Source organism: Gracilinanus agilis, chromosome 5, assembly GCF_016433145.1.
Source record: "Gracilinanus agilis isolate LMUSP501 chromosome 5, AgileGrace, whole genome shotgun sequence".
Taxonomy (NCBI): Eukaryota; Metazoa; Chordata; class Mammalia; order Didelphimorphia; family Didelphidae; genus Gracilinanus; species Gracilinanus agilis.
In genome coordinates this window covers 206,855,634-206,865,699 of record NC_058134.1, presented here as the reverse complement: position 1 = coordinate 206,865,699, position 10,066 = coordinate 206,855,634, and the positions used below count along the sequence as shown (strand labels likewise).

Here is a 10,066-nt window from a genome sequence, read left to right as displayed (position 1 = left end):
GCTCATCTGAAAGACAGAAGGCACTGAGTTCCACATGAGGAGGCAATGGCCCTGGGAGGTCAGAGAAGCCTCTAGAGCTCATCTTCCCATGCGCACAATGAACCAGAAGAAACAAAATGCACTGAAGGAGCCTGGAAAAGGGAAGCTGAATCAGCTGTGCTATTGGTTCAAGATATCTGAATCCAGAGGAGAGACTTGGAGAAATGCTTGTGGATTTGGAAGGCACGAGCCTACTCCAGAGGCAGATCTGACTGGGGGGTGGGAAGGCCTCAGGGTCCAAACTCTTTTTAAAAGAAAGTGACTGGAAAAGTTTTATGTGCAGCTTTAAGCCCAGTAATGGTTAAGGGCTCCAGTAGAGTGAACTTCTGGGGGAGCCTCTCATTAACTTTTCAGAGGAAATGGTCGAGGAAGGGTAGGGTAGCTAGGACTGCAGGCAAAGAACCAAAGAACCTTGTGGTGTTTTGAATCAGTGTTCAATAAGCCATTACTGAAGCAATAGGGATGTGGCTATTTCTAGGCCTGAAGCCTCCCTAAAGGCAAAATCAATAATGAGAAAAGACAAGTAAAAGAAAGAATGAATATTGACTACCTTCCTCCCTGGAAAACAATTTACATGGAAGAGTTGGTTCTCTCTTAATTTGCTCTTTTGTCTCTCTCTTCCTTTCTATCATTCTCTTTTTCTGTGAGACTACCCATTTTAGAGAAATCACTTCAGACACACAATACTCTAGATTTTCTGGCCTGTTGCAGGTCATGTTTTCAACATACTGAACTAAAAAGGGGCAGCTTGTGAGTTTAGTTTTCGTGTTAAAAGGACAAAAGATGTCCTACATTGAGGCAGAATCACGACTTTCCCTATTACTCATTGAGGATGACTTGGCGACAGCGTCTTTGTCGAGAGGAAGCTACTCATGGTGGACATTCCCAAATAGTGAGGAGACCACCTCCACAGCAAAAAGATGAATGCAAAAAAATGTTGTGGGGATTTGGATGGGAGATCAGCGATGGGAAGTAGCTTGTAGTGTTTGGCCGGTTGGTTTTAGTGTGTACAAGGCAAACCAGAGATTCCTGGACGTCTGTTCTTGCTGCTCCTTTCTTAGGTCCCTGGACTGAATAGATTGGCTGTTGGGTTGGTCATTCCCACGAGGTCATTGGGTGGGGTCAGGAGGACTCCTCTAGTGCATTGACCACTTGTTCCAGGATGTCGGGGCAGTGATCGGCTATCTGTTGAAGTATGGCGTTGGCAAATTCCTGCAGTTCTGCATTGTCTCGCTCACCCTTTTCTAATTCACTGCAAAGCTACAATGGAAAAGAAAGAGGATTTTCAGACAAAGTGAGGATAAATTCTGAAATCAAGTCAACCAACGTATACATATTTAAAGGCTCAAGGGAGAAGAATTCGTTTTAGGGGGATCATGATCTCTCCATTCCTTAGGAAATCCACATCTTTAAAAGAAGAGCAGAGACTTCATTATTATTAAAAATCGTGTTGGTGGTTATTATGAAATGAATTCAGAGAAAATGAGGGATTTTATCTTTTGCTTTTTACTTAGTACAGGGATACCATCCCTCTTCAGTTAAACTAGCTGAGGGTGCCTTTAGAGCAAGGAATGGAAGGCATTTTTCTGTTAAGAATGAGCATATGTCCAAGCTCTATCCATTACCAGTGTTTTACTTCCTCTTTGCCATGGTTCATCATTCACTTTAACTGCCTCTGCTGAGCCTCCTCCTTCAAGTCAAGATTTAGCACTGACCTTGCTTCTAAGAGGTAAAAACTAGTTAGCAAACTATCCGCTGAAGGTTAGCACCAGAACAAGGAGAAAGTATATTCACAAAACGGGGAGTGTGAGTGTACAGAAGCCCAAAGGTGATTCTCAACTCAGTTGCAGAGTGTAACATATGTTATCTCAGGCCATGTGACTTAAGGATAAAACAGGAAAACAAGATTTACTGCCTTGCTCCCTCCACTCAATTCCCCAACAGTACACTAATGTTCTATTAGTGGCAGTGTAGTAAGCAACTTTGACTGTAACTGTTAGGATAACTTTTTTTTTATCTAAATGTACCCCTTTGTGGCTTGGAGGCCATGGGCCTAGGAGTGGGATGCAATAGCAGGAAGACTCCAGGAGTAGAGCCAGGGTCTCATTGTGCCACGTGGCATGGGCCAGTAGAGGACTATGAAGCAAATCACAGGGACAAACTTACTATGAGGAAGAAGCATGCTTCACACTCATATCACTGCCCAAGGGAAAGAGCACCATTCATCTATGCAAGCTAATAATAGACCCATTAATATAATGCTTTGTATAATGCTTTATATAATGTTTATACATATCTCCTTTCCTCCTCACAACAACTCTGGGAAGTAGGTGCTATTATTATGCTTTTTTTATAGTTGAAGAAACTGAGATAAACAAGATTAAGTGACAAGACTAATAAGTATCTAAGGACACATTTGAAGACTTCTAGGCTACCAAGCTATAACAATTATATTTCCTTCTCTCTCTTTCTGTCACAGGGAGCCACTGGAGTTTATACATTTTTCCTGAAAGTTTTTATATTTTATTTTTTCAAATTACGTGAACAATTTTTAATTTTTTTTTGTTTTTTTAATTTTGAGTTCCAAATTTTGTTTTGCTTTTCCCCTCCTAAGATGGCAAATAATTAAATATAAGTCACACATGTGAGTTATGAAAAACATATTATCATATAGCCATGTTTCAAAAGAAAACATAGACCAATTCCCGCCTCTTTAATTCCAAAAAACAAACCAAGGGAAAAAATGTTTTGATCTTCATTCAGAGTTCATCAGTTCTTTCTCTGGAGTTGGATATACAGTTGTCTTCACACACAAATGTACTCATATACACAGAGATATCTAGTAATTTAGACTAGTTTGGCTTGAATTGAATTACCTGAAACAACATGAAAAATAATGCTGCTAGTAGAAGAATTTCCTTTTACAACCTTCTGATACTGGGATGTAAATTCTATTATTGCAACAATTAACTGATAAACTTATCCTGTTTATTGTTCCTAAGAAGTCTATGCCACCAGCTGAGGCAGAGACAAGATGGCACAGAGTAGTAGGAAGCAGTCCAGTCTGGCTCTCCTGCAAACTTCTTTAAACAAATCTAGAAAATGAACCAAACCAAATTCTGGTAGACATCCAAGAAAAAGTTACAGTGAGTCATTTTTCTAACCCAGGTTGGCCGAGGGAGACAGATAGGTCTATACACACTGGGGAAGGGATCTGGTCAGGCGCGCATTGTGAAAATACCATTCCAACATAGGAAGAGGCTATGATTTGGGGCAAGAAGAGATTCCAAACCCATTCCAAGGCAATGTGATGGGAAAAGGTGCCAGTTGGCAGCTATGTGGCCTACTACCCAGCTCTGAGTCATGGATCCAGGGAAGACGAAGAAGGGTACCCATGCCAACAGGTGGTACTCTGGGGCAAGAAGTGGTAGCAGGCACTAGGCACAGCACTGAGAGTACAAATTCAGAAGCATGTAGCAGTGGTGGGGCTTGGACCTGGGAGCAGAGCAAGGTCTAAGTTCTGGCTTCTAGCCTAGTCTGAAATTTGTAGAGAAATAAGTAGGGCAGGAATTCCAGACCAAGGGGCAGCCACTTTGAACCAGTTCTGCCACTGAATTAGCAGATACTCCCAATTGATTGATAATGGCTGAATCAGGCCAGTCTCCTATTGATCAGACCCAAATCTAGGTCAGGAACCTACAGAGCTCACACAAGGAAGGTAGGGATCAATTTTGCCCTGTATCAGATCACTCTGGGAACCCTGAGAGTTTACAAGTGTTCAGGCTTATCTGTTCCTGAGATTGTGAAATAACATAACACTCAACACTCCAAGAAAGTGGAGGCAAGACTAGCTGAAATCTTTCCTCTAGAATTGTGCTTGGCTTTAACATCAAGTCTGAAGGCAGAAAGTAGATCTGAAGAATGAGCAAACAAACAAAAAAAGAACAATAAAAATAATTGTAGCTAACATTAATAAAGAGCTTTCTATGTATTAAGTACTGTGTTAAATGCTTTACAATTATCTCATCTGATTCTCACAACAACTCTGAGGTAGATGTTATTACCCTCATTTTGTAGATAAAGAAATTGAAGCAAAATGGAGGTTAAGTGACTAGTGCAGAGTCACACATAAGCAAATATCTATGGCTGGATTTGGGCTCACATTTTTCTTGATTTCGGGCCCAGAAAAACTGCTCTGGTCACAGGGACACAGAAGAGAATGACTCTAAAACATGTAAAAGCAAAACTTAAAAGAAAAAATATAGCTTGGGAACAAATTCAACTAGAATTCCTAAATCAGATAAATCAAGAGGACTTGTTTTTTTAAGTAGAGTTAAAAGTATTTTTGTAAATGAGGTGAGAGTGCTAGATGAAAAATTTGGTGAAGAAATAAGAACTATGAAAGAAAAACTTGGGAAGGGAATTAACAAATTTCTCACAAGATGTACAAAATCTCATCCAAGCCACAAATACCCTGGAAATTTGACTGGATCAAGTAGAGACCAGTGACTTTATAAGACAACAAGAAATATTAATACAAAATCAAAAGGCTGAAAAAATACAGAAGAAAATTTAAGGTCTCTCATAGCAAAACAATTGATATGGAAAATAGAGAGGAGAAAAAACCTCAATAATCATTGGACTACCTGAATGATCTGACTGAAAAAGAGCCTAGACAACCTATTTCAAGAAATCTTAAAATAAAACTGTCCAGATCTCTTAGAAGCAGAGGGCAAAGTGGAAATAAAAAGAATCTATTGGTCATCTCATGAAAGAAATCTCCAAATGAAAACTCTCTGCAACAGTGTAGCCTAATTCCAGCACTACTATTTTAAAGAAAAAATGCTACAAATAGCCAAAAAGGAACAATTCAAATACAGATGAGTCACTATCAGGATCACACATGATTTATCAGTCACCACCATACAGGAGAGAGCCAGGAATATATAGTATAACAGGCAAAGGACACAGGTCTTTGGTTAAAAACAACTTACTGGGGCAGTGAGGTAGCTCAGTAGATATGTCTGGATATGGGAGGTCTTGGGTTCAAATCTGACCTCAGCTACTTCCTAGCTCTGTGACTCTGGATAAGTCATTTAACCCAATTTGTATAGCCATTACTGCTCTTCTGACTCAGAACTGATACTTAGAATTGATTCTAAGACAGAAGGTAAGAGTCTAAAAAAAAAAAAAGAAAAGAAAAGAATTTACCCAATAAAACTAAGAGTCATTCTACAGGGGCCAAAATGGACTTTTCATGAAAAAGAAGAATTCTAGCATTGATGAAAAGGCTAGAGTACAAAAGAAACAAAAAATAAACATGAGTGAGCAATCATAAGGGAATAAGCAAAGACACTGTTTCTATTCATATATGGGGACATGATACATTTGTCTTTTCAGAACTCGATCATCATCAGGGGTCAGAGAGGGAGTCTAAGTAGGTCAGGGTCCTGGGAATATCTTAGTTATATGTTTTGATCTTAAGATAAGAATGATTAGAGGGAGAAGAATATTCTGGTGGTTAAGGGGGGATGGAAAGGAATGTTTTTGGAAAATATCTTACTTTCTCAGTGTGTGCAAGTAGATGTCTATACAGACAAAGGAGAAGAGTATATGTGCACAGTGGATACTGGCTGACATTTGAAACTCACTCTCACCTGAGTTGGTGAAAGGAAAGGTTGTACAGAGACACATGGCTGCTCCTTCCACTGGTTCAAATAGATACCATTTGCCATTTTTCTCGACTCCTATGATTTCATTTCTAGTATTATTTCTTGAACTATGATGTTTAAGTTTTTACATTTTCTTTGTTTTTTTTTGGAAGACCTATATTTCTCAAGTTGTCTTTTAATGTTATTAGATCACCCTATACTTCTGTGTACTTGCACCCATAATGAGCTATTCTGTTTTATTTATTTGATAAGATTTGCTGCCATGGAGTCATATTTTTCTATTCCGCCAATTATTTCTTGTGGGTAGGCCATAAATTCTACTTTCACAGTTCTTATTTCTCTTGCTTTGTTCCATGCTGTCTTGGGTACTCAAAGTCCAATGATTATCAGGTGATGATTCATTTTCCATTGTGTTGAGATATTTATCCAGAAATATTTGGATTCATTTAGATGTCCTGGAGGCTATTTCCCCTTTTATTATTAATGCCTTTGCTACTGTTTTATTGTGCTAAAGGTTTTAAAAATTATTTTCTTTCTCCTAAGAGCCTTTGTCATTTCAACCTTTCTTCCCTCTTACTCCCCTTTCCTACTCCTTCCCTTTTGGTGAAGGGTACACCAAGAGCTGAGTCTCAAAGTGATTTTAGCCTCCTTTCATGCTGGGCAATTTTTTTTTTTTACCAGCTTTAGTCCCTCTCTAAGTGACTTTTTTTGGGAAAAAAACTTGTCTCAGGTGGATACCAGCCCCTTTCCTTCAGGGCTGGTAGAGTCCCTTCACATATGCTGATATCCAGTCCCAATTCCATCTACTCCTTAGTTCTTTGAACACTTCCAGCACAGCATGTTGCATGGTTGGTGCCTCAGGCACAGTAAACTTTCCATTTTCCTATGCCTCAGCTCTTTCTCCCACAAGGGGTGTAAGTGCCTGTGTGTATGAGTGTGTGAGTGATGGGGGAAGAGTTGAATTCTATGGCTTGCTAATTGAGACTGGTAGAGTGAAGGCGGAGGGAGGGCTTAGCTGATGGAAACTCGAGTAGCTACAATGTGAGGGCAGGTGGAGGAGATGGTACTGGAGGGTACAGATTAGCTATTAGCCCTCTTTGCTCATCATATGTTAATTTGTTAGGGTTTTTGATGTCCTAGACTATGAAGACAGCTGCAACTGCTTTACATCTTCAGCACAATTCTTTTGGAGAGACTTGAGAAGTAGTAAGGACTAAAGAAAATGTCTACTCCATTTTGTTGATTGTGGGAAATGTGATTGCATTTCAAATAGTTGTTGTTTTTTTTAAGTATTCCAACTTTACTTACTGAATAGAACTGTGTTTTGACAAGCTTGTTTAGTCCTGACCTGTATTGCTTATGTCTTAGTTAAGAGCTTGAAGGAGCTACCTAAGGAATGGCTTTGGCCAGTGAGCTACATTGAAGTAGTCATCTTCCCTGATAGTCATTAGTCTTGCAGGTTCCTGAGTCCTTACTTGGGATCATGGTGACATAGCTGTAGGTTCCAGATACCCCTCACCCTTCTGCTAAAATTTTATGTCCAGATCCCTTTCTAATGCCTGTAGGCTTGTGGTTTTCTCCTTCTGTGGCTCTTAATGTAGTTTCTCCTTGGATTTTTTTTTTTTTAATCATTACACGGTCTGGCCTTTTTTTCATCTTTGCTGTGGTAATTTAGGGAAAGCTGCTGCCCACTTCAACATCTTAAGGAGGGACTAATTTATGCTAACTAGATGCAAAGCTCAAATGTTTCTATGTGGCTAAAGGATTGATATTTCTGCCAGGGCCCCTTCTCAATTTCAGAAACCTCATTGCCCCACCATAGAAACAACATTGTCTTTGTGCCAAAAGCTAATTATAATGGTTTAATACTGTTTACCGCATTAGCAATTGGAACTGAGGAAAATATTATCAAATCAGTGAAAGAATATGGTGCGCACGCACACACACACAAATACACACCCAAAGTACATGGCACAAATGAAGAAATGGAAGCAATTCAACACACATATTCAGAGTGCTTTGGCACCTTTCTCGTGAGAGTTCTAACAGAGCTGAGGCAATTCCAAATTATGGAAATTGGGATCCGTTGCTAGGAATTTCCTAGCTTTTATTTGTGGAATATTATTTTAATATGCTTTTAAATAATAATGTTTTTTACAGTTACTACCATCTTCCCCAAACTCACTCAGCTATAATGTGATTTCTAAAGAAACTCTTGCCAAGAATCACAGATGCAATAGCAACCCAATATGTATCCTTGGATAAAAGTGCATTTAGGGGGGAGGTGAGGAAGGGTTGAGAAAAAAAAGGTATGGGATAATTAGAAAAGAAGGTTTTAGCTTCAAAAACCACATGGGAGAGGAACAAAAGGGGCTCAGACAGCATTTGAGGTGACTTAGAGAAAATAATTATAGAAGCCATGATGAACCAATTTTTGGAAGCTGAGAAGTAACCAACAGTGGTGAATTGTATAAGTGCCAATGAGGAGAAACTACTTTGAAATTCCTTCTTGCCCTAATTTTGGGAGCAAAAGCAGAGAATATTAGTAGATAGTACAGAATATGAAGAATAGGAAGAAAAGCCGAGTGGAGGCTAAACAGAAACAAAATTTCATTGCTGGGGGCAGATATTTTGGTTGATGGTGCCTTGCTCCTCAACACATTTAGTATAAAGCATTGGTAAATTATTATCCTTGAAAAGTTTAACAATATATTGTCTAGGACAGAGTTAAGACTTAAAGGAATGTCCAGAAACTGGAATTTAAAAAAAAAAAAAACTGGCTAGGGTTTGGCTGAGCTTTAATGTAAAGAATAATGTATTCAGTCTCTTAAAGGACCAGTTGAAAGGGTATGTGTTCTGTGAGTTCAAATAGAGGGGATATGTACAGGAGAGGTTAATGTGTAAATCCAGCCATGGCTGGCAGTGATTTGGCTCAATTCTTTTTGACAGATGGTTTGTTGGTAGGTACAAAAGTATAAAGAAGTCTCTTTGGTCTGAATTAAAAGGAATCTGAACTTGATATCTCAAACTGAATTGCTGGGACCATGGAACTGAACTGTGTATTGGCCTGCTGGTTGGGACCTTTCTGAGGTGATGGACAACAGCCAAAGCAGCCAGGTTGAAATATTTCCTCTGCTACAGCTGGGTCTGTTCTGCAGACTCCAGCCTGGCTCATCTGTCTCCTGAATAGCTAATTTGATTTGGAGATTAGAAGAAATAAAATGACTTCTGATTTTTGATTTTGAAACAGTCACAGGGTAACATTTTATTTCGCTATATTAACTAATACATAAATCAGGGAAATATGGTAAGAAGGGTCTGAATGCAAGTTGGGAAATTCGTGTCATAGTTTTTCTGCTCTCATTTAGTCTTCCTTAGAAAACACTGAAAACATTTTCTCTTCTATCTTTTCCTTGTCTGAATCCCTTCACTTTGCACTGGTCGGGGGGGGGGGGGGGGGGAGGGGTAGGAGGGAGAAGAAAAAGGAAAGGGATTTATTTTGGAGCTTGATCCAAATGTTTTGTCTTATAATTATAGTCAGAAGATAAAAACTCTTTCCAATGTAATTTCCTATTTAATAGTTGCCTAAAGTACTGTGCCGCAAGAACAATGCTTGGTTTTTATTGTGGCTACCCTAATTCTTTAGCATCTCTAGTCTACTCGTGGACAGCCACTACTGCTGGCAGAAGCCAGGTATAAAGAGTCCATCATAGCATCTCCAATCATAACTTTGCTACAGCAATAATGATCTCAAGGCCTACTGCTGAGATTCTTTTTCTAGAGGGAGGTTTTAATTTGTTTTTATATGGGAGGAGTGGCTTAGACAAAGCTGTTGTTTAGGCAAAATAAACAAGATGTTAACTTCTCTGTAATGAGTAATTCTGAAAAACAGGATCTTTTTATACCTCACTCGCTACTCTAATATTCTTCCATCCAGTGACATTGGCCTTCTGGCTGTTCCACAAAAAAGATTCTTCATCTCCAAGCTCTAGGCATTTCCTCTGGCTGTCCTCCATGCCTGGAATGCTCTCTCTCCTTATTTATGCCTCTTGATTTCCCTGGATTCCTTCAAGTCTAAGCTAAAATCCTACCTTCTCCAGAAGATCATGACCAAACCCTCTTAATTTTGGTGCCTTTCCTCTGCTGGTTATTTCTTCTCTTTCTTCTACATAGTTTGCTTGTCTCCCCTACAAGACTGTAAATTCCTTGAGGACAGGACCTATCTTTTGCCCCTTTTTGTATCTCCAGAGCTTAGCTCAGTGCCTTGCATAAAGAAAATAATAAATACTTTTTGACTGGCCAACTGAATGGCACAAAGAAAATAAACAGGGCTGGAGCCAAGGGCAATAAGGCAT

At 39.3% G+C, this 10,066-nt stretch overlaps 1 protein-coding gene across 2 annotated transcripts in view; it reads right to left on the bottom strand.

Annotated features, from left to right (window-relative positions):
• Positions 1–1,161: 1,161 nt before the first annotated feature.
• The window catches only part of ERC1 (ELKS/RAB6-interacting/CAST family member 1), a 278,923-nt gene continuing 270,018 nt past the window's right edge, over positions 1,162–10,066 (bottom strand). For both annotated transcript variants that reach the window (XM_044678370.1, XM_044678371.1), the window contains one exon: positions 1,162–1,299. In XM_044678370.1, coding sequence (XP_044534305.1) covers positions 1,162–1,299 — 138 coding nt within the window. The remainder of the gene's footprint in view (positions 1,300–10,066) is intronic.